Source organism: Onychostruthus taczanowskii, unplaced genomic scaffold (genome assembly GCF_017590055.1).
Source record: "Onychostruthus taczanowskii isolate IOZ18803 unplaced genomic scaffold, ASM1759005v1 scaffold5, whole genome shotgun sequence".
NCBI classification, from domain to species: Eukaryota; Metazoa; Chordata; class Aves; order Passeriformes; family Passeridae; genus Onychostruthus; species Onychostruthus taczanowskii.
Window position 1 is genome coordinate 4,113,123 of NW_024502568.1, and position 23,738 is coordinate 4,136,860.

A 23,738-nucleotide genomic window follows, 5' to 3' on the forward strand; every position below is an offset into this window, starting at 1 on the left:
TTTCAGAGTTGCAATAGTTTCCAAGTCCTTTGAAGGAAAAACAGATCGAACGGAAGAGTGGTATGGAACACAGTACAAGCAAGAAGCAATTTCTGATGAAGTTATTAAGGCATGTTAAAATTTGTAACATTCTAATATCTGCAAATGAAAGTCAGTGGTAAATTCTTTGTCCAATTTTCCATATAGTTGAAGGGGGAACTTGAATCCACTGCTTTTCATAGCATGAAAATCATACAGTGAGCCTGTTTAATGTTAAAGGAAGTAAGAATATTATATTAGTCTTTAGATTTCAAATATTCATTATATAGGTGGGATGTATTTTAATGGTTATAAACCATGTTAAGTGCAGGAATTGTTACAGTTTTTTCTGTAGAAGATCCCTAATATGCAGTGGCTGAGAAAAAATGTAAGCATTAACTTCTAAAAACTTAAAACTCTCTATTATATATTAATGAACTGATCAGTACTTAAAAAAGGAATTTTTAAAAACTGTTCTATGTAACTGCTTCTGAAGTTGATTTTTGCAGCATAGAAAGCAAGTATGTTTTGCCAGTTAAATGAGACTGTAAAAATCAAAACTCAAAAAAAAAAAAAGAGATGGGCAAATCGTTGATGAAACTTGTCATTGTTCTGATCTTCTATGAAGAGATGGCTGTAAAATTTACTTTAGGGTTGAATTGGACCTGAGTGTGCTCTGAACTGACATTGCATAGGAACACTTCCTTGAGCTTGACCATACCTGTGTTCTTAATTACTTAGGGTTGAATTGGACCTTCTGAGTGTGCTCTGAACTGACATTCATAGGAACACTTCCTTGAGCTTGACCATACCTGTGTTCTTAATTAGAATTCTTGGTTAAATGTTTAGTTTAATATCCTAATGTACAGTTCACAGTGGCAGAAAATATAAGATATAAACCCACCCTCCTCTCTACTATAAACTTTTCAAAATTATTTATCTGTCATCCTCCTTCTAAGAGCAATTCATCCTGCTGATAGCCTGCTCCAACTTTTTTTTCCCAGGTATTTCTCTCTTTCCCTGTTAGCTTAATAATATTTACACAGAAGGTACTGGAATACATTTTTACATCTTTTGTATTAGCATAAAATAAGCCCATATATGCTTTAATTAAGCAGAAAATGGCATAGCTTCATTGTTTCTCCTCTTGATCTAGAAATGGCAAAATGCTGACCTGAATGGGAAATTCAAGCTTCCAATGAAGAACGAGTTTATTCCTACAAACTTTGAGATTTTGCCATTGGAAAAAGATGCAACACAGTACCCTGCCCTTGTCAAGGTAAACTGTCATTTGTCCTGTTTGCTGCCTAACCTTCTGGGAAGTTAGAATTTAATTCCTCTGTTTCATAAAATACAGATCATCTCATATTCCAAAGGATAGAAAACAAAAAAGTACAAAACTTGAATATTTGGCGACAAAGACAGTAGAAAGTTCATTCTTGCTGAACTTTGGACTGTGGCAATTCTTGTTCCTAGGAAAGTGAGTCTAGATACAGCTTGAACTCTATCCGCCCTTTTGAAAGTGTGTCAGCAGTTGATAAAAATAGCAATAGAGCTGTTTATTCAGCAGAAGGGTGACTGCCACTCTTCCATTTTTTTTGACTACTGTTGAGTAAGTCGAGGGTGTAGGGAAGGCTATTGTTTTGTAACTGCATACAGAAAATGCCTGTGATTGCATGGAAAAATGAGAGAAGTGTCATTTACTCATCTCAAAATATAGTGAATATATATTCAATATATTGAATATATCTATATTCACTATATGTATTGAACATAGCAGTTCAAGCAATTTGAATTTAAGGGAATAATTCTAAGTGGCAATTGGAAGTGGTGAAGAGGCTTTTTTTAAGGTGTGGCATATATTGCAGTTAAAAGTCAGATGACTTAATAAAACCTCTTTTCTTGACACAGGACACTGCTATGAGCAAACTATGGTTCAAGCAAGATGACAAATTTTTTTTGCCGAAAGCTTGTCTCAACTTTGAATTTTTCAGGTATGCATTGTTAAGTATATCACGTAAAGTTGTCTCCAAAAGTTTCTTATTTATTGGGAATCTGCATTTGTTCAGCAAAAATGCTTTCTTCCACTTTAGAATCTTTGTCCTTACTTTGAATATGTAAATAAGGCTTAGATGCAGGAAGGCACATCTAAGATATGCAGTAATTGAGTAGCAAGAAATTTTATGTGCTCCTTCTATACTGAAAGGAAAAGTTTACTTGAAAATACTTTTAAACCAAATTTTCTTTTATATTTTATTTGCTATACCTGAAATATACCTGCCAATAGAACCCACTACATACTGCAATATCCCTCTTTAAAAATAATTGTGTATTTTCAAATTAAATACTAAATCACAGCTATTTTAACATGTGTTTTCTTTATGAAATGCTATTCTGATAATAGTTTAGGCTTAAATTCTATTTTCATTTGCATAATGCAAATCAGTTTTAAAAGTGCTTGAAAATTCTGGGATTTTCCTTAACTGACACCTAAAACTGATTGTACTTTTTTTTTGAAGAGCATTGTCTATATTATCAGTGAGTGTTTGATTCTGACCTCAAGATGTATGACAAAAGGATGTAATGTTGATTCTGATCTTGCATGACTTTCATCATTGGAAGATAATCTTTTTTAAGTGAGCATGACAATGATGGAACTTCTTAATGTTCCTTTCAAGTAATAAATTTCTAACTTTTGAATTAAAAAAAAAATACTGCTGTTTTTAAAGTGCAGCTGATTCTGTGTTGAACTACCGAAAGCCAGAAAAAAAATTCAGGGACTCTCCTTTTGCCTAATTAAGTTATTTGGTGATATTGCTGGAAGGGCCTTTGTGGGGGCTCCCATAGATGCACTGTTGAATTCTTGTTTTGAGAGACCACTTGAAATTTTTCTTGCAGGATATTATACAGAGGATTTTCTCAGTGTGTGTCATGTCTTGGTACTGGTTTTGATACTAGCTGGGCAAAATAGGTTGCCTGGGCTTTTTGTCTTTTTGCTTTTTGAAACCACAGGCCAGATGTTAGAACTGTTTCAACTTCAGTGTGTCAGGAAATGGAGGATCAAAATGGGAGCTCCCCATCTCTAATCAGAGAACAGCAATTGCAGTGCTTTGCCTTCTTTTTCATTCTTAGTAGCTTTCCCTTGTGCTATTTTTGGCCAAATCCAAAATAGGATTTTACTGATGGACACTGAGTTTACAGTTGTGGTGGTTTTTAAAATCAATTCAGGTGAACTATAGTGAACTATAATATCTAACAATCTGTGAATGAATAAAAGATAATAATTGGGTTTATGTAGAGCACACCAAGGTGTAAGTGTATGCCATACACACGGTATCTTAGAATTGTTTGTGTTGGAAGTGACCTTTAAGGGTCTAGTCCAGCCCTCCTGCAGCAAGCAGGGATATCTTACCTAGACCTGTGGAGATGGTATTTCCCAGTTAGATTTGTGCTTTCATCTCAGTGAGCCCTTATAAAAAGCCACAAGTAGTTGAGCTTTGCTGACCATTGTGATGGAATGATTTGCCTCTTTCCTCCTAGGAGCAGTTCCAGGTGAGAGCTGGCTTTTTTGCTTAGGGCTGGGAGCAGGGGTTCTTTCCTTTTCCTTAAAAATGAGATGGTAATTGTGCGTGAGCAGGAGTGAGGAGATTTCGACAATACTGGGTGCATCACCTCTAAAAGATGTTGTAAGCAGGTTTGTCTAGTTCGGATACTTAGAAAAGGTTCTTGGAGAATCTGTCTCTGTGTGGTCATGCTGATGGTCATTGAAGAACATGTTGAAATGTAGAGTGTTTATTCATGAGACTTGATGAAATCACTCATATCTCATGGGACCAAGTGAACTGGTGAATAAAGCCATCTTTATGACATAGATTTTAATAAAAAGTCTAAGCCTCAGTTCTAGATCAGAATATGAAGCCTCTGCTGCCTTGTAGTGGATTTGTTTGCACTGCAGACTGCTTCAGTATGATAAAAAAACTAGGAGGATTTCTTCTGCCTGCAACCCTGATCAACATAAAGCATAGAAAGAATCCTGGTCCAGATGTTGTAGCAGCAATTGCTGTTTTGATAAATTAAGAGGAAGTTGATGAGGTTGGTTTCTCCCTTAAATATACAAACTGCACAGGAACAATATCTGTATGAACCTCTTGAAGTCACCTCGTTCCAAAACTGAAAATCCTTACAGGCATCCTTGTGTTAAAGAAACATCACGGTAAAAACATCTGACTTAACTGCCTAGTCTAAAAGAGGGTCATAAGCTTTTGCATTATTGCTTAAATTGCAAGAATTGCAACTTAAAAAATCAAAAAGTATCCTTTTTTAAAAGGAAGTAAAACAACCATGTAATGTGGTGATGCTTTGAAACTCAGCATTTCCGTGTTGATTCCAGCTCTGTCACTTACAGCTGTTTGAAAGGGGAAAGGACTAGACTTTATGGGTTTGGTTTTTTAAATGCACCATTAGTGATTGAGTTGTTCTACTTCTTTGAGTCCAGTAAGAAAAGGTAAACTAGAAATAAGCTTTTGTTTACAAAACTGTCAATAATAGGAAGCAACTCCCAGAACAGTGTTGTAATAATTGTTTTCTGTTATTTTTCACTTGAGGATTAATGATCTAGTAGTTGTGATTTTGTTCAAAATTCCCAGTTGGCCTTTGCTAGCTAAGTGAGAATGCACAGTTTAAAACTGATACAGACATAGTAATCACTCAGACTGATTAAGTCTGTATTCTAGTATCAAAATGGGAAAGAATTTAATGAGTCTGGAGGAAGGTTTGTAGGATTGACCTACATCTCACTTTGAATCTTAATTAAAAAATTCAATAGTAATTTGATTTATATCATTTGGCATATTGAATTTGCTCAGTTTTGGGAAATTCTCATTGTAGGGAGAAGTGCAAATACCAGTTCTTTTGTCTTTTTTACTGTTTGACCTGTTTGTTTAATCTGGGCTAGGATTTCAGACTATAGCAGGCTCTGCTTCTCAAATAGATACATTTGAAATAATCAATTTAGTTTGTTAAAATATCTTCCTGTGCTTCCTTTTCTTAACCTAAAACAGATAAGTTCAAAGCTATGAAGAATCTTCTTAAAAATATCGTTGCCATGTGTTTTAGTTATCAGTTTGTGTGTTGTGGTCTTGTTTTACTACACAAGTGTTGATATACACATTGAAATACCCTGCTGTATGGGTGTAAACACATGTAATGGCCTGAATATCTGACTGCTTCAGGAAAAACTCAGGTTTTAATTGTAAGCCATATCCTGACAGCAAATGCTTCAGATACTGGTGATCTGTGACATTGGTAATGAATTTACATACGCTTCAGAGATTTTACCAATACATATAGTACAAATAACTTGTCTTCTCAAATCTTTAAAACAGACAGGTATTTAACAATTAGCAGGGTTGAAGCATGACTTCAGTCTTTGAGTTGCATTTCTCTTATTGAGAAATTTACAAGAGTGTTGTGTGTGATCATGTGCTCCTAATGCAGCAGTAGGTTTTGGAGAGTTGCCATTATAAAAATAATGTAAAAAGTTACAGCAGTAAGAAAGTGGGTACACAGACTTATCTCCTGAGCTGACCTTGGCATGTACTGCATGTTGTCATACCAAAAATTGTTGATCTCCTAATTTTTGTAATAGAAACTGATAGTGTATGAGTATTAATTAATTAATGTTCAGTACATGGACTTTCATTTTGGTCTGTTAAATTATGTTGGTATATTTTGTTTCTTTTACTCCTGGTGAATTCTGACTGTGCTGCCAAGTAAATAAAACATGTCTTGATTTATGAGCATAAATAGAATATCTCTGGGATCTTGAGTATATTTAGTCATCAAACCATATGCAAGCTAAGTAACACTTTTCAGATGTGTTCATATTTGGCTTCGAAATAGGAGTCCTTCAGAATGGGATCCATCAGCATAAAAACACAGCAAATACTGTTTCCTTCAGATGAAACTGAAAAGGCCAAAAGAAACAAATAAATAATTTTAAACTGCGTATTTTACTTTCAACATTTTCTTCCAGCCCATTTGCTTACGTGGATCCCTTGCATTGTAACATGGCCTATTTGTACCTTGAACTACTCAAAGACTCCCTCAACGAGTATGCATATGCAGCAGAACTAGCTGGCTTGAACTATGATCTCCAAAATACCATCTATGGGATGTATGTAAGTACTCAAGTCAAGGAAAAGCTTAGAGCCTTAAAACTACTTCCACTCATCAACATTTTTATATTGATTTGATGGAAGGACTTTTAAATAAAAAATAAAGGCTGTTAGTCCTTTTGATCTTGGTTATTAGCCATCCTTTCTTTGATTTGAATTTTAAGTTGAATTTTGTTAAAAGTCTTCAACAGTCTTTTAGTTCACATTAAGCAAATTTTCTTCTTTATTTCTATATCATTCATGAAATTAATTAGTTTGTAAGATTTCTTCCTCCATTAAAAAAACCCACAACCCTAATCCAAGCTTACATATTTGTTGGTCAGATATCTACTAAAAACTTTCTGACTGATGGGGTAAAAGACCCCTTTTCATGCTATTAAATAAATAGTATACTTCTGCTTTCCTGTTCAAGAACTACTGATCATGAGGCTGCATATACATACTCTTCAGTCATGTTTCTTCATCCATTACCTTGTCACTGCTTGAGGTATCAAAGCATTTCTTTTGTTTTTCTTTTTGTTAGTCGCTACATTTATGCTGATCCTCTCCATTGCAACATGACATACCTGTTTATCAGGTTATTGAAGGATGATTTAAAAGAGTATACATATGCAGCACGCCTCTCAGGTTTGGTCTATGGCATTGCATCAGGAATGAATGCAATACTTGTAAGTAAGAAAAGAACGCAGGAGGAAATGAAACAGCTTGGGAGTTGTTGAGCTTGGAGAAAACATTGGACTTCTGCATTTCTAAATGAGATGGTTAATGGTTTTTTTCCTTGCATATATCTCATGAATTAAAGGCAATGCAAGACTGTATTTTAATCAGTACTGAGTGACCTGTTTAAGATTGCAGTGTCTTGTGAACATGTGTGTAGTGCAATTGTTGCATTCTGGTTCACATTTTTACTTGCTTGCATGATAATCTGGAAAGTAGTATTGCTGGTTTCTGTATAAAAATATTAACTTTTCTGTTGAATGAATCCTCAGCTTTACAGATTTTGTTATAATTTTCTAATTCTACTGCAGTGAGCTGTGGAGATGGATTGTGCATGTGTTCATTAGAATGCAATGCTGGATATTTATGGCTTTTCCTTTTGTTCTTATCATGTTTTATAATCTATTATAAAGCATTGACAGTACTTGATAAATATTGGTATTATGATAAATTATTATTGCTTATTCAGCTTCTCCTATGAGATTTATGATAGGAGATTTTATCTCTCTTGAAGTTTGGTTAAAAGCTTTTGTTAACCATCCTTATATGCCAGAATGTGTTTTGAAATTTCCTGTAGAAGTGTTATTTTCCAAAGTATTTTAGTAGAAGAATGTACTGTATATTGTCTTTACATTTTCTATATGAGAGAGTGCTGCATTTTTAAAAAATCAAGTGCAAATACAATTTTCTTGTTGCATTCACCTGACTTACTGCAATCATTAGGTTGTCCTCAGTTTCAAAGCTTGCTGATGTTTCTATGACCAGGGTTAATTCCTTTTTAAAAAAGTGTGTAATTTTCTTAATTTTTAGTCACAGTTATTTTAAATATTATTTGAGAACTTGTAATATTATTTTCCATATTGTAAGAAGTTTCATAATTAATAAGTGTAACTTACTAATGACTATACTGATGCTTTGAGCGACCCGTGGTGATTGTTGAGCTCTTTGGGTTCCTGTGCTAATTTAGGAGACCAGCCTTTGTCATGAATCTATTTATGATAACTTTTTCTTCAAATTCATTGTTCAGCTATGCTTCAGCAACTACAGAACAAAAAAATTCTTCCTACTGAAAAGCAGGAATTCTATATGTTGGTTTGTGTTCTAAAGTTTAGTTTTAATCCTAATTAAACTGCACAAATCCAATCAAATTCCTGGTTCAATACACCAAATTTTGAAGTTTTTCCTTGGAAAAAATGCCTTTTAATGCCTTTTTGCTAGAGAAATTTTCTGTAGCTTGATGAAATCATAACAGTAATTTTTAAGTTTTATTTTTTAAATGAGCAAGTCTATTTTATTTATACTTTCAAAAATATGTATGATCAGATCAATGTGTCATTACAATTCCAGGATGATGTTTCAGCTCAGCAGCATCCTGGTTATAAAATGTGCTGCTGTTTATAGCACCTCTTTTTTGTAGTATTGCTTACTTCCCCTTAAATATTCTTTGATCGACAACGTAGATGTGAACCAAGGGTTAAAGTGAATTGGAGAGAGTATTTTAGAAAATTGTGAATCCAGACTTCATTACTAAAGTGAGAAACCTAGATTAAAACCATTTCAGTACTCCAAGACTCAACTCTGTAATCATTAAAAATCTGTATTCTGAGTACAGTTTACTTACACCAACAGGAAATTACATTAATTCTGTGCATTTAGAGCTCCTGTGCAAATACACAATATTGTATTTGTCAGTTAGTTACCTCTTAATGGATAAAGGGATTTAACTTAAGAATGATCCAGTGTTCCGTAACGGTGAATTTAGCGTAAGTATTGAAAAGTGCATTGCTCATGGATTGTACAAGACTTGGTAACGGTTTTCTTCTTTTATCTTCCACATTTAAAGCAACTTATGCACTTTTTCCGTAGCTCTCTGTAAAAGGTTATAACGACAAGCAACATATCTTGCTCAAGAAGATCATTGAGAAAATGGCTACTTTTGAGATCGATGAAAAGCGATTTGAAATTATCAAGGAAGCGGTAAGCTACATGAGAAATTCACATTTTGGAGTAATTGAAAATTGAATGCATTGACCTGATAGGAGATCCGAGGGCTGACAATCTTTGGAAATAGGGAGTGAAATTCTGCATTAGTGGGACTTCAAATGACTTTTTTTTTTTTTTGTGCCTGTGAGCTTCTTGGAGTTCTGTATGTAACATTCTTTGGTTAAAAATAACTGGTCCTGGAATCTTTTTTTAGTCAGTCTTTCTTAGTCAGATGTATCAAGGAAGCACAGCTTGCTCTGGTAGGAGTAGAAATCTAAGTAGGGGGATGGAGGGGAAAAATCTTAGCTTTAAATCCTGTTTTGCAGTTTGGAAAGGCTGCAGTAGGACCTAGGCATAAAAGAAGTGGTAAATAGGTGAAGGGGAGAAAGGAAGTGTTGAAAAAGTTTGCAACATTTCTTTTCTCTAGATTTTTCTTGTCTTCTGGGCCTTGATCCTTTGGTGCGAAGGTAACCACCTGGTTTAGTACATGCTGATTTCTAGAAATTACATCAGCTGGAGAGATCACAGTTTTCTCCCATGTTTATGCCAAACAGATAAAGGAGATACCAACTTCTGGCTTCTGCTTGCAGCAGACAGAAGGATGCGTCCTCAGCAACCTGAGGCAAGCTATTGGTCACTCGTGCCCTGAAATGAGTTACTTTTTTCCTGCACTGGAAATGCTTGCAGCTTGTCAAAACTATTAGTTTGCACTTTCCAGTTTGTCTGGCAGAAGAAGAAGGTTTTGCTTATTTTGTAAAAGTGCAGCTGGACTAGAAAGGACTTTTTTTGCAGAAGCTCTCTGGTTCTTCTCTCATACGCCCTTTATCCATGCAAAACATGCAGAGAACTTTCCAGATCCTCCAGATTTTGTCTAAACAAGTCAGGCAAAGTAGGTGACAGGAAGAAAAATACATTTTCTATTAGCAGTGCTCCCCCACCCCTGGTCAGTCGTCACAGAAGGCGAATTTCCTGGGTAGAACAACTACCCAGGAAATTTGATCTAAATTCTTTTTTACTGTGATAAATTAATTTATAGGCATTAATTTTATGGACAAGTTTGATTTCATGCACATTTCAGCCATTTTAATGTTTTCTGCTTAATCCAAAGGTTCAGAAACCTGCATTATTACTAAAGTGATGTAACAGGATTTTTTTAAGAGTTGTAACAAGCAAGGGAATGTTCTCAATATCTGAACTGTATCTTTTTGATACAAAGTTGAGAGTACAGTGTTAATATGTTTAGAATTCTATTTCTGAATTTCTAACTTGAACCTGATTTTTTGGTTTAGTACATGAGATCACTCAACAACTTCAGGGCTGAACAGCCTCACCAGCATGCAATGTATTATCTTCGACTCCTGATGACTGAAGTTGCTTGGACCAAGGATGAATTAAAGGAAGCTCTAGATGGTAATGTTCTGCCACTTTATTATTTTTTCCTTATGTTACTTAACTATTGAGGATACCTGTTTTGTGCTCTGCTCACTATTCAAGCGGAGCCCCTGCAGTGCCAGGCCTGAGCTGATGCTGGCCATGCTGCTCTTGCCCTCCAGTTTCAAGAAAGTAGAGTAGCTCATGGGAAAGGCCTCAAATGGCAAAACCTGCAGATAAAAGTTCAGGCAAAACTTTACTGACTTTGGGGGTACATGAACCTGGATATGGTGAATCCAGTACTTAATCAACATTGGTAAAGTCATTTGGCTCTAGGTTACATCTTACAGGCACGCAGGACTGTATCTGCATTGTACCTCCCAATGTGCAAACTGTTTTGTTTTTTCTATGATCAGGGAATCCTAGCTTATGTTTCTGTAGATAATAAAGAGCTGTAGCTAATAAAGAAAAAAAAAAGTACTTTCTGTAGATAATGACAACAATAATAAAGAACATTGTGACTCTTAACACAAGGTAGGTGTTCCAGTATATTTGAAGGAAGAAGAAATTTTTAATTAAGAGATTTAAGTGATTTTTCTAGTCCAGATGGAGTGGGATCCTGAGCAATGAGCCTAGTGGACGTTGTCCCTGCCAGTGGCAGGGGTGTCAGAGCTAGATGATCTTTAAGGTCCCTTTCAACCCACGCCATTCTGTGGTAATTCTATGTTTGTAGCAATAGCTGAAGAACTTCTCCCAACCTGTATTTTACTGTGTCATATTAAAAGGCTGCTCCTGGGACAGTCTGTAAGATGTCCTGTAATATCTTCTTGGAATACACCGACATTCTTTTCAAGAAGAATACCAGGCTTTTGTATTTATTTGAGGGGTTTGATTCAGAACACATTGCCATGAATACCTCATCCAACCATCCTTCCTCTTACTCCATTGATTCTATATGCTAAACTACATTTTGCACTGTATATGAAAACTGCTTGGCAAGGGCAGGCTGGATAGAATGTGTGTGTATGTGTTGTGCATGTGTCCTTTAGGATATATTGCCGAAGTATTTTTCTTGTATGCCCTTTGTTCCAAAGTTAATATCAAAATACTATATTTGAGTTGAGGCTCTTTTTTTAGTCTGGATGGTTAATGCATAGAGTCTTTCTTGAGCATTATAAACTACATGGTGCTTGTTTAGTAAATAACTAAGGCTTTTCCTTGGAACACCACCTGAATGATTGCAAGTGTGTTCTCTGGAGAATGAGTGTTTGTTCAGCATGATTGGAAAGACAGCTTTTTTTTACTCTTTTTTTTTTTTTTTTTTTTTGAATCTGGGTCAAGACAGCATGTGAATTCTAAGTGAAATAAACTATATGATGAGTGCTGCTATTTAGACCTGGAAGCATTCCAGTGTTGCATTTTTAAGGAGAGATTTCACTTCTTCGTAATGACAGATTTCTCTCTGAGAAATGCACTGTATCTAATGATGATTTAGGCCTAGGTCCTTCATAATTTAAAAATGCATTTGAGTGATTTAACTGTCTAAATATGTATTGTAGATGTCACCCTTCCCCGTCTCAAGGCCTTCATAGCACAGCTGTTGTCACGGTTACACATTGAAGCTCTTCTCCATGGCAATATAACAAAACAGGTTGGTTTGATACTTTCTTCATAAAACGTTTTTTATTTAAAAGCAGCATAAAAATGGAGCACTAGTTTAATCTTTGCAGATCTTGAAGCAGTTATGCCAAATGTCATTTCATAATTCAGCTTTGTACTTTTTTATCTTTATAGGAGTATCAGAGTGTAATTTTTTCCACTTCAGGTTTATTAGGCTAAGTGCTGCCTCTATATTGCTCTTGGAAATTTAATAAAAACAACTTAGCATCTGTGTATTTGAAAGTCTGTGTTGCATGTCGTTACTGTGATCAAGCTGTAGAAGAACAACGTGCTACAGATCTTGCTTTTTTCCACTGGAAACCTTCAGAATAACTAGCAAAGTTTTAAGAATCCACTATCCTTCCAAATTAAGCAGTTTGCACATAGCTAAACAGGAATGGCGGAGCATGAAAAAGCCAAGTGTCAGCTCTCAGGGGAGTAAAACTCAAAAAACATTTGTTTTATCTTCCTTTAAAATAGTAACACTTTGTATTTGCATATAAAGTCATGAGAAATACTTTAATATATGTACCAATACAAATGTGAGTACTTTTTTTGTGTGTTTTTGCGTTCTTTTGTCATAAGGCTCGTTTACAATATTTGTGTTAGAACAGCTCTGGGATAGTTTAGTAGCAAGAGCTGTTATAGACACTGCTCGTGACTGCCGAAAGTATGGAGGAGAAAGTTAATTTGTAAAGAGGGAAAAAAAATAAGGAAGGAGCTAATAGCTTGGAGAGACAAACTTTTCTTTGTCAAGAATGTCTCTAAAGTACTTGTTAAAAAATTTTTATAGAGTACTCTTCTTGCAGAGAAATATAAAAATAGTCTGGTTTTCCTTCCTTGTTTCTTACATATTTGTATATGAAAGTCAATTGCCTCTGGAAATAGAACTGAATGCCCAGAATTTTTTAGATTTCCATGATGATGCAGTCATGTCAGAGAAGTGTCTTCTTTCCTTGGCATAATGGGTGGCTATCAAAAGTCCTACAGCTAAAGAACTGGGAAGGATGTCCTGCTATACCCATAGCCATGTAATGTTTAGAATTTTTCTGCAAACCTCCCTGAACAGAAACCAGAGTAAGTTGTCTGTCCTTCACTACCCATGATGTGATAATCACTGATAAAACTCTGCAATTTTAACCTGGACCTAAGAATTTTTTCCAACTAAAATAAACCAAAATTTACATTATCTTGTGACACCTTTCAATCTTGAAAAAATTTTTCAGTGAATCTGGACTTGAAAAATTAGATTTATCTAGCTGCTTGAAATTCCTATTTTTTTTCTTTAATTTCATTCTGATACTTGGGTTTATTGAAAATTTCTTTTATTTATTTGCTGTAAGTGGATGAAAAGTTCAGAACTCTGTCTGAGCAGTCCTTTCGTCAATATTTTAATGTGATGACTTGACTGAAAGAATAAATAGTCTTTTTATCTAACTTTTTAGACTCTTGTTTTTATACCTCAATCTTTTTGTCTTTGGTACTGCATGGGGGTTTTGGAAGTGTTGGTAAGGGTGTATGTTTATTAAGTTTTCAAACCTTTTGCATGTTTTTTGTGAAATCACTTGTGTTGTGAGTTTATGGCAATGCAGAATGAGAGATTTTAGCTTTCAGCCAAAACTACTTTAGCAAGTTCCTGTAATTTCCAGTGTGCAGGCTACAAAAACACATAACCCTTAAGAAATTAAGGTTGAATCCTTGAATGAAAGTAATGATTTTGGATTTTTTTTCTCTCTTTATATATTTCTTTTAAATTCTTACTGTAATCAATCAGATGAAGTGTTTGGGCAATGAGTCTTAACACCACCAACAAGTCAATGAAATGCATCCTGGACCTTCACCATTTGTTTTCTTAAAATTTTCATCTACTGAAATGCCACTTTTACTTTAGCAAATTCCTGTAATTTCCAGAGTGCAGGCTACAAAAGCACATAACCCTTAAGAAATTAAGCTATTGAGGTTGAATCCTTGAATGAAAATAATGCCTTTGGATTTTTTTCACTCTTTATATATTTCTTTTAAATTCTTACTGTAATCCATCAAATAAAGTATTTGGGTAATGAGTCTTAACACCACCAACAATTCAATGAAATGCATCCTGGACCTTCACCATTTGTTTTCTTAAAATTTTCATCTACTGAAATGCCACTTGCTCTCAGACATACATTTGAGATACCTCATTTTCGCTTTGAATGATGAGCACATCAAGTGGTGGAGGGAAAATGAAGAAAACCCACCCCACTGAGCTTTAATTTCAGAAGCACTGGGGACATCAAATAAAGTATTTGGGTAATGAGTCTTAACACCACCAACAAATCAATGAAATGCATCCTGGACCTTAACCATTTGTTTTCTTAAAATTTTCATCTACTGAAATGCCATTTGCTCTCAGACATTTGAGATACCTCATTTTCACTTTGAATGATGAGCACATCAAGTGGTGGAGGGAAAATGAGCTTTAATTTCAGAAGCACTGGGGAGAAATAGGAGTAGTTAAACATGTAGACAATTTAAACATAAAGAAGACACAAAAAAAACTCTCACCCTCCACACTCCCACTTCCTCTCATCTACTTCTACTGTATTTGTATTGAATTACAGTATCCCTACTTTCTATTTCTGATTTTTTTTCTTTTCTCTCACAGCACCATCAGTAATTGGAAAGTCTGATGCTGCTGTGAAATGCAGAATAACTAATGATCATTAAAAGTCCTCTTATGTTTTCTTTTGCAGGCTGCATTAGGAATTATGCAGATGGTTGAGGACACTCTCATTGAGCATGCTCATACAAAGCCACTCCTTCCCAGTCAGCTAGTGAGGTACAGAGAAGTGCAGCTTCCTGACAGTAAGTTAAATGATAGATTTACAATATTTAAGGCACATTAAATTGAGATTCTCCTTGCTCACAACATTTTAAAATGCATATTACTGTGTTGCTAGGAGTGTGTTTTGAAGCCAAATTTACTTGAAGTTATTCTAAACTTAAAATTCAGAAATAGGGTGTGGCTTTACTGGTAAATTTATGTACTAATACATGACCTTTCTAGCATACTTGACAATTACTTTGATTTCATTTTTAATTTGTGTATGTAAATTGGACTTCTTGGGATGATGTGGATGGTCTTTTGGTGACTGCCAACCCAAAGCCCTTCTATGATCAAAGGATTCTGCACTTCAGTTCCAAGTCACTTGTTATAATTTATGGAAATAAGAGCCCTGTCCCAATCTCTGCTACACAGAGTATATACATTTGAGTAAACACCATTCTTTGAGCATTTCTGAGTATTAATTGACCATTAAGAATTGCATGTAATGACTCTCTGCAAAAACAAAAAGCTCTTACACAAATAACTTTTTTTTTCCTTACACAAATTCTTTTGGTCTTGTGGTATTTGTATGTTTTTACTTGCATGGTGAAAAAAGGTTTTTTTTATAAAAAGGGGGTTCAAGGTATTGCTGGGAGTGGTGACATACGTAGCTGTACAGACAAGATAAATTACCCTTTTTTTTATAAAAAGGAGGCTCCAGGTATTGCTGGGAGTGGTGACATACGTAGCTGTACAGACAAGATAAATTATCCCCCCTAGCTGATCTGTGGAAGCTGCCATATACAAAAGAAGTTGTTGGTATTAAATGCTGAATTATTTTTAATGTTCATAATAATTTCTGGCAGACTGTCTTTAGAAACTGTTTACACAGTAGAACGAATGCAGAATTTCACTGCGGTTCCAAAAATACTTGCTTGAAGAGAAGCAGCCAGTTTCAATTTACTTGCTAATATTTCCAAGCAGCAACATTTTGGTGGTAAAATGATACATTCTTTTCTTGTCTTATGAAATGTATGCTCTTAGTGGAAATTCTGCTTTAACAGTACTAAACCACTATATAAATCCATTCCACAAACCTTAGACCATTATGTTTTTAATTGTGAACCGTCAGAATGTACACTTTCATGAACGTCAGTGTTTTAACTTTGTCTTCTAGGAGGTTGGTTTGTATATCAACAGAGAAATGAGGTTCATAACAACTGTGGCATTGAAATATATTACCAGACAGACATGCAGAGTACTTCTGAGAATATGTTTTTGGAGCTCTTCTGCCAGATCATCTCGGAGCCGTGCTTCAACACGCTGCGCACGCAGGAGCAGTTGGGTGAGTTCTCAGGAGCGGCCGCGTGTACACACAGCTGTCACAGTCACGCGCTCACACCAGGCCTGAGGAGGTGTTCTCTCCCTGCTCGGTGAATGCCGTTTAAAGGACACGTGGTAAATGCAAATCATCTTAACTGCTGATGACTCAAAGAAATTCTGCTGTGCACAGAGTCTAAAATAAGAACAAGCAGGCATGATTTTTAAGATGTTTGAAATATCTGAAATCAGCTCCAACTCAAAAAAGTGCGATCACTGTACAGAAAACTTCATGTTAGAATTTATCAAAAGGAGATTGGATCAGTCCCCTAAATTTCTAGATCTTCTTAAAGAATCAGCAGTAGTTTGATGTTTCCTTCTTGTGACCCTCCTTCTAGTTGCACTTCATGATCATAGAATCACAGAATCATTTAGTTGGAAAAGATGTCTAAGATCACTGAGTCCAACTCTTAAATTGTAAGCCCTGTCTTAGAAATACTGCTGTGTGGGTAATGGTAAGCTACTGTATTGGTGAAAACCTAAATATATTTCAGGCTTTTTAAGACTAGAGCTATTCACCAATAAGTACAAATAATTGTTACGTGAGCCAGTAAGGCTGCAAACTGGTGAGGTTATTCCAAACAGAGTAAGAAGACAGAGAGAGACTTTGCATGACAGCTCACATGATTATAATACTGGTGAGGAGGAGTGCAGGTTTTCCAAAGGTGAGAAACAGACAAATATTTCAGTGTGATGTCTGCCAGGGATGTCAGGCAAGATTAGGCTTTTTGTGAGCAACTGGCAGAACCAGCCATACAATATTCATCACAGGAGTTTCAACTGCCTATATACTGGCTGAAAATAGGATAGAACCCAGGTTATTTAACAGGTTTCTGAAATGTGCTGGTGGCAGGTTTTGTATAGAAGTTGGAAGTAACAGCTAAAGAGAGAGGGGAGGAAGAACCAGTTCAGTCCAGCACTTCATAATTGCCAAATAATAGAGCTCGTGACACTTAGGAGGGGAGACAGTAGAAATACCATCAAAATCCAGTAAATTTCATTGAATTGTTAGTAACATTTCTGGGAGGGCTTAGGGAAAAAGAAGTTAAAGAGTTGAAAGTTTGCTAAAGTAGAAGTATTAACAAGAATTCTTTCAATAAATGGTTAAGCAGTATGAGAAAGTGGGGAAGAAAAGTTGGCAATGATGGAAAAAAAAATCACAGTGTTCAAATCATTAAAATCAAAATGTTCAAATCATCAGGAAATTCAGGATGGCTTACTTAGTTTTCACTTAATAAATACTGGGGATAAGGTTCATGTCTTACTTTTGAACAGAAAGATAACAGATTAATCAGATTAAATTAGAAGCTTTAAAAAAGTTCAAAGTGTGATGAACTCTGTATTCTATTCCAAAGAATGAAATTAGGAAATCCTGGAATTAAGAGTCTTATAATGGAAAATTTGTGGATGATAAGGTATTGGAAAGATAGACACAGCTAAATGCTACATGTTTCTTTTTAAAAAAGGGAAGAAAACAAGCAGGGATATTATAGATCAGTCAGTTTAATTCAAATTCCAGGAAAAAATGGAATAAATTTTCAAGCTAGTTCTATATTCATTGAAGGTAACTGAGAGACTGTTACTGAAGTACCTAGGTGGAAGAGCTACACATTTGGGTACAGGAGTTTGGAAGGTCATGACTGGAGAATAGAGAGTAGTTCATTTGGAAAATGGTGTTCTACAGAGCTCTGCTGTGATCCAGTGTTCCATACTATATTCATTAGAATTCTGGATGATAGAAGAGTGAGGGTATTCACTGAATCTTCAGATAATACTAATTTGGGAGAGGCTGCAAATGTGTGGGAAGATAGAGTTAGAATTTAAAATTAGTTTGACATTTTGGAAACATGACTTGAATGAAGACAAGATGCAGTTTGTTAGGAACAGTTTGGCAGAACAACCAGTGGCACAGATACAAGCCGGGAAGCAACTGGCTAGGTAGCAGTTTTGTGGACAACTCTGGAGGGTACAGTGGATCAGAAGTAGGACGTAAATCAGCAGTGTCATGCTGCTGTGTAAAATGCTGGGATATATAAATGGAAGTTTCAAGATGTGCTCACAGTAATACTCCTAAATTGTTCAGATAAAAACTCTGAAATACTGTAACCAGTTTTGCCATGAGCATCAGGAAACCATAAGAAAACTCTAAAACAGCATTTAAAAGACTGAAATGTGATAGATTTGTTATTAAAAGGGTAGAGGAAGACTGAAGAAAAGATTATTTGTTCAAATTAGACAATCATGAAACAAAAAGGAAGGGAATAATACTTGTTATCTAACTGATAATATAGGTAGTAGTGGTCTTACATTACAGCAAAGAGAATTCAGATTGGATGTTATGAAGAAATAGTAAGTTTCTAATACTGAGTCTAATGAAGCACCAGAGTACAGCTTCATTTTCTGGTAACCCAATCCCAATGACAGAATTGCTTTTGTTTTGTCTTAGTGTGCCTCTTCTCCCCCTTGCCCCTCCCCTAAATTGATATTGACCTCAGTGAAATAAAGATGTTCTAAAAAAATACAGTGTCACATTTTGAAAACCTACATTATTTTATTTATAGCACAGAATTAAGTTAGCCTAGCATTGCCTTCTTGCCAAACATGCTGCATTTGGCAAATGCAGCGCTGTGACAAAGGATTTCTTTTAATTTGTGGCTCTTCTTGTTTTGCCAAGGTTACATTGTGTTCAGTGGCCCACGTCGGGCAAATGGCATCCAAGGACTGCGATTTATTATCCAATCTGAAAAGCCACCACACTATTTAGAGAGCAGAGTGGAAGCATTCTTAAAAACTATGGAGAAATGCATAGAAGACATGACAGAAGAGGCCTTCCAAAAACACATCCAAGCTTTAGCAATTCGTCGTCTAGACAAACCAAAGAAGCTGTCTGCAGAGTGTGCTAAATACTGGGGAGAAATCATTTCCCAGCAGTATAACTTTGATAGAGGTAAGACAAATGGTAACTCCTTCAAAACTGAATGCTCTAGTTTGGCTGCATTTGTGACTGTTGAGTGTCATATTCATTTGGGAACAACTTAAACTTCTACACAGCCTATACATAATTTACTGTCAGTTTCCCTGTGGTGCAGTCAGATACACACTGACATTCCTGACAGTACACACATTTATATGAACCCTGCTTCTGTTTGCCTTGTGCAGATGTTTTGAGGGAGTGCTGACAGAGGCAACAGCAGATATCTTAACTAACATGCAGTCTGTCTCAGCTTAGGGTGGATTTGAAGAAACACTTTGTTTGTTTTTATCTATGGTGCTTTGAATGTTATAGGTTTGTAGGAGACCAAATCAGATCCAGCTTCTAGTATTATTACTGAAAATGGACTGAAATTTATTTACTGTGTGGTCCTGCATAATATTAAAGTTGTATTTGTTTAAATACTTTTTTATTTCAAATTAAAAAAAAATGTATTTCAATTTTTTAAAAAACCAAACTGAGATTACTAATACAGTTAGACACATTAGTAATACAGTTTCTAACATTAAAAAAAAAATCATTTTAGGTACACATCAGTTTTTCCTGACAGTTTCATGTCTCGACTCTTATTCACAGCTCTAATTTTCTGTCTTCATGCATAATATGCTTCCTCCATAAAACTCATTCTGTATTCTGTGACTTCTTTTCTGCTTTATGTGTACCATATTGGCTTTCCATGATAGCAAATACAGTCTTTTTGCTTCACGATGACTCACTGAGCTGATTAATAATGAAGAGTTTTGACTTGTCATCTAGCTTGGTGTAGAGAGAATGAGAGCTACTGAAAAGTTTCATGCCTGAGCATAAGAAGTGGAATGGAAACTTACCACTTCAAGTACTTTTTTTTGTGTCTGATGAAATAGTGTGGTTTTTCTCAGCCTTAAGTGTTTCTGTTTATACCATAATTGGATCAATAGTATCACTCTGGAATTTCTTACTAAGTGTAAGAATGGTTTATTAAGTGTAAAATATGGCTAAGTGTAGCCATATTTTTAATACCTAAATCTCTCTTATTATTTCCCTTGACTTTTATATCTTTAATTACCCTCTGCCCACTAGTAATTTTATATCATTGATGATTTTAATATGACTAGAATTGTCAAAATCAGAAATTCATATTTCAGCCTTAAGAAATGGAAGGATTTTTTTGTTTGTGCATTTTTAATGTTACTACTTTTACTGTTTTCTCCCAAATTCTACCTAGTTTTCAAAACTGTATTGTTGATTTTTTTATTTCCTCCATATAGAACTTCATATTGCTTACAGCCTGCATTACAGGCTTGTTGGCTCTCTGTTCTCTTGCACAGTGTTTCTTCCTTGATCTTCTTGCTAATCCTAAGAAAAGCAGTCACGCCTACAGAAGACCTTCCTGCTAAAGCAGCAGTGATATTAGGTGATTAGTCCATGACAGTTTAATTAATGTGAAGGAATGCAGCAACTGAAACACATTGTCCCCAGATATCTTAAAGGTGTGACTACTTCTTTAGGGGTATGTAGGCACCATTCCTTAATGTTTCTGTAAAGTATGCCCTACCATCCTGTTTCCTAACTGTGAGGAAAAGCCATCTATAACCAGTCTGCATTAGAAAGGGTAACTGATTTGAAGATAATATACAAGAGTAGGCATATCTATTTTATTGAATATCCCACAGTGCAATCAGTATTCTTCAAACGTGCATTTTTTAGTAAGTCCAATCAAACAGACTTATTGAAGTATAATTTTCTGCCAAGGTTCTACTGACACTTCTAGTGAAGCAAGTATTAACTTGAAAGATAACAATGAAAAGCTTTTCATTTGCAGTCAATTATGGCCTCTGAATTTGAAAGAAGTATACTTTGTATAAGCAGCGTGCTAATAACCAGCTGTGATCTGCAGACTTACTCTAATTTGTACTATTGTTGTGCAGATAACATTGAAGTGGCTTATCTAAAGACCCTGACCAAGGATGACATTATACAGTTCTACAAGGTAAGTTAGTCATGCAGCTAAAATGTTGCTTAGAATGAGATGGAGGTACAACTGAATCTTATTTGTGCATGTTCTGAAGGGATATACTGACATCTGTTTGAGGTAGGTGATAAAATGAATGCAGGTATCTTTTATTTCCTGAACATTACTTAGTTTAATAGCAACTGTAAAAATTGCACAGAACGATAGGGTTTTGTTGTGTTTTTTTCCTTGCTGGCTCTTATTCTTGTTTCATTTATCTGTTCTTTATGGATATAAAATGTGCTGCTCTGTGACCAAGCCTGGCCAAAATTGCACATTTGTTCTTTTATCTTCTTCTTCAACCAGTCAGTGATGCAGCTTATTTTATGGGCATGAATTGTGAATGAAAGAGATATTTTTAAAGCTTTGTTCACTGTAAATCGGTAGGGCTTTTTGTTCCTCTAATGGTTAAACAGAGCAAAAGAACAGCATAACGATGCAGTAATTGTACATTTTAACTCAGATGGATATCCAGTATAAGTGATTCAATGTGTCCCTGTCCTGTCCATGTTCCCCCACACCAGTATAAAAAAAATTTGGGCATCATTCGTTCTGTTTTTTAATATGTAATAGACGATGGTATTTCACTATATTGCAAAGTGCACATGGAGTTTTTTTACTCACGGAGAAGCTGGTAGCTCGGGGAGTTCTTTGGAAAATAAGATCAACTTAATGTCTTCAGAATTTATTATTGGATGGAATAATTTCTGCCCATGAAGAAGCATGGGCTGTGTCTGTCTGTGTGTGTCATGTGTCTGTCTTTTTTTTTGCCTCTGTTGGGCAGAGGGGATTGTTTGCTTTTAATTTTTTTAATAGTACGATAGTATACGTGAAGTTATGCAGCAAATGGAAAGTTAGTAAATGGAATTTCAGTACCTGTTGTTTAATAAATGAGAATTTTTGAATGAGTATGCATATTCTGGATTTGTAGGAATCTGTACTATTCTGCTTACACCAGTGCTCAATACACAATTATTCAGCATTCCAGAGCTGAAATAACAGGCTAGATTGGTGAGCTAGTCCAGCTGAATTTAATGATTGTGTTCAGGGTGATGTGCTTCCAGAAGGCTGCTAGGGATTGAAAGTTCTGCAGAGATTTTAGGTTGCATTCTTGATACTATGATAGTTAATGGCTGAATTTCTGTTACTTACAGTTTTTCTGAATTCCAAGCAGTGCATGAATTGCTTAACTTGATTGTAAAATAATTCAGGAGTACTGTAGTGGTGACTTCTAATAATATTTGAAGGCACATCCCAAAGTTCATTCCCCATTTTAAGGATTAAATTAAAATTTAAATGCTTTTGTTGTTTTTACTATTTTATAATGTCTAAGGAATGCTTCCTACACCTGAAGGACTTGATATTTTTTACTGTAGGTGCTGTTGGCAATAGATGCTCCCAGAAGACACAAGGTATCAGTACATGTCCTTGCAAGGGAAATGGATTCCTGTAAGTATTGTGCTGAATATAATATTGAATCAATTCCTGTTCCAGCAAGTCATAGTTACAGATAGCCATGTTATATCATACAAACCCACTGTAAGAAAAAATCAGCTTTGTAGATGATACACCTTTCAGAAGAAAAAGGTGGGGTTTATCCTAGGTGTACTTCATACGAATGCTTCAGATTTTTTGTTGATTTTTTTAGATACTGCATGCATGTCATGAAAACTCCCTTCTGCCTCAGGATTGATTTTTATGGTAGTGTAGAAATTGTAGCTTTGCAGCTGAGTAAGGAAGACTTACTTCAAAGCACCTTTCCAGTTCTCATGGCTGGTAATTGCTAAATAGAAATAGTTCTGAAACTTTTCCTATCTAGAGAAGACTTCTTCAAGAGCAGTAATTGTATTGCCAGATTGGGTATTACTTGCTTGGAGTGGTATCTTCCCAAGAGAAGGGTGAGCTTGCAAGACAACCTGACAAGTGGTTGCTTAGAGAAATTACAAGTACTAAAACAGCTCTCCAGTCCTAAATCTTTTAATCTGGCATTTGGCCTCTCTTATGCCAAAAAATAAATATTAGAAATGCAAGAATAAGTTTTGGGGTAATTGGAGTAGGATATGTGTGGTTATAGACAGGGAATACTTGGGGTTGCTGTCCAGATTTTTGGTGCCTGGAGAAACCTGTACACTTCTACAGGCATGTCCTTATCAAATGATGTGCTGTTCTTGCACTGCTCTTGTGTGTACCATTGGCATTGCTACTGTTCTCATAATTTGTACTGAGAAGCAGTTTTAAGTATTGATTGATCAACAGATTAGCAATTTTTATTTCTACGTTTTCTTTATGTGTAATAAAATTAATAAAAGCCACGACCTCAGCTCATGTTTTTAGATAAAATAATGGATTAATATCTGTATTTCTAAAGACAGACTTGTAATATAAAAGCAAAATGTTTATAAAACCTTATTTAGTGATACTTCAAAATTCAAATATTTAAAATATTTTATTTTGAATATTTAAATAAAGGTGTTTTATTTAGACACCTGTCTTATAAGAGAAAGCAGTTAATCAGTTATGTAAATTCCAGTAATTAAATTATGCTCCCAAATTAATTTTTCTGGTGTTAAATAGGCCCTGTTGTTGGAGAATTTCCATGCCAAAATGATGTGAACCTGGCACCAGCACCACCACTACCACAGGTAA

The 23,738-nt window shown here is 35.3% G+C and overlaps 1 protein-coding gene across 5 annotated transcripts in view; it reads left to right on the top strand.

Annotated features, from left to right (window-relative positions):
* The window catches only part of IDE (insulin degrading enzyme), a 54,587-nt gene that overhangs the window by 27,011 nt on the left and 3,838 nt on the right, over positions 1-23,738 (top strand). For 4 of the 5 annotated variants that reach the window (XM_041415935.1, XM_041415933.1, XM_041415936.1 and 1 more), the window contains 13 exons: positions 7-109; positions 1,175-1,297; positions 1,930-2,012; positions 6,053-6,197; positions 8,778-8,888; positions 10,184-10,304; positions 11,825-11,916; positions 14,657-14,768; positions 15,908-16,075; positions 18,785-19,057; positions 21,010-21,071; positions 22,469-22,541; positions 23,667-23,734. In XM_041415935.1, the coding sequence (XP_041271869.1) occupies positions 7-109; positions 1,175-1,297; positions 1,930-2,012; positions 6,053-6,197; positions 8,778-8,888; positions 10,184-10,304; positions 11,825-11,916; positions 14,657-14,768; positions 15,908-16,075; positions 18,785-19,057; positions 21,010-21,071; positions 22,469-22,541; positions 23,667-23,734 (1,534 nt within the window). Of the gene's footprint in view, positions 1-6; positions 110-1,174; positions 1,298-1,929; positions 2,013-6,052; positions 6,198-6,717; positions 6,863-8,777; positions 8,889-10,183; positions 10,305-11,824; positions 11,917-14,656; positions 14,769-15,907; positions 16,076-18,784; positions 19,058-21,009; positions 21,072-22,468; positions 22,542-23,666; positions 23,735-23,738 lie in introns of all 5 variants that reach the window. The other variant, XM_041415934.1, reaches the window with a different exon arrangement.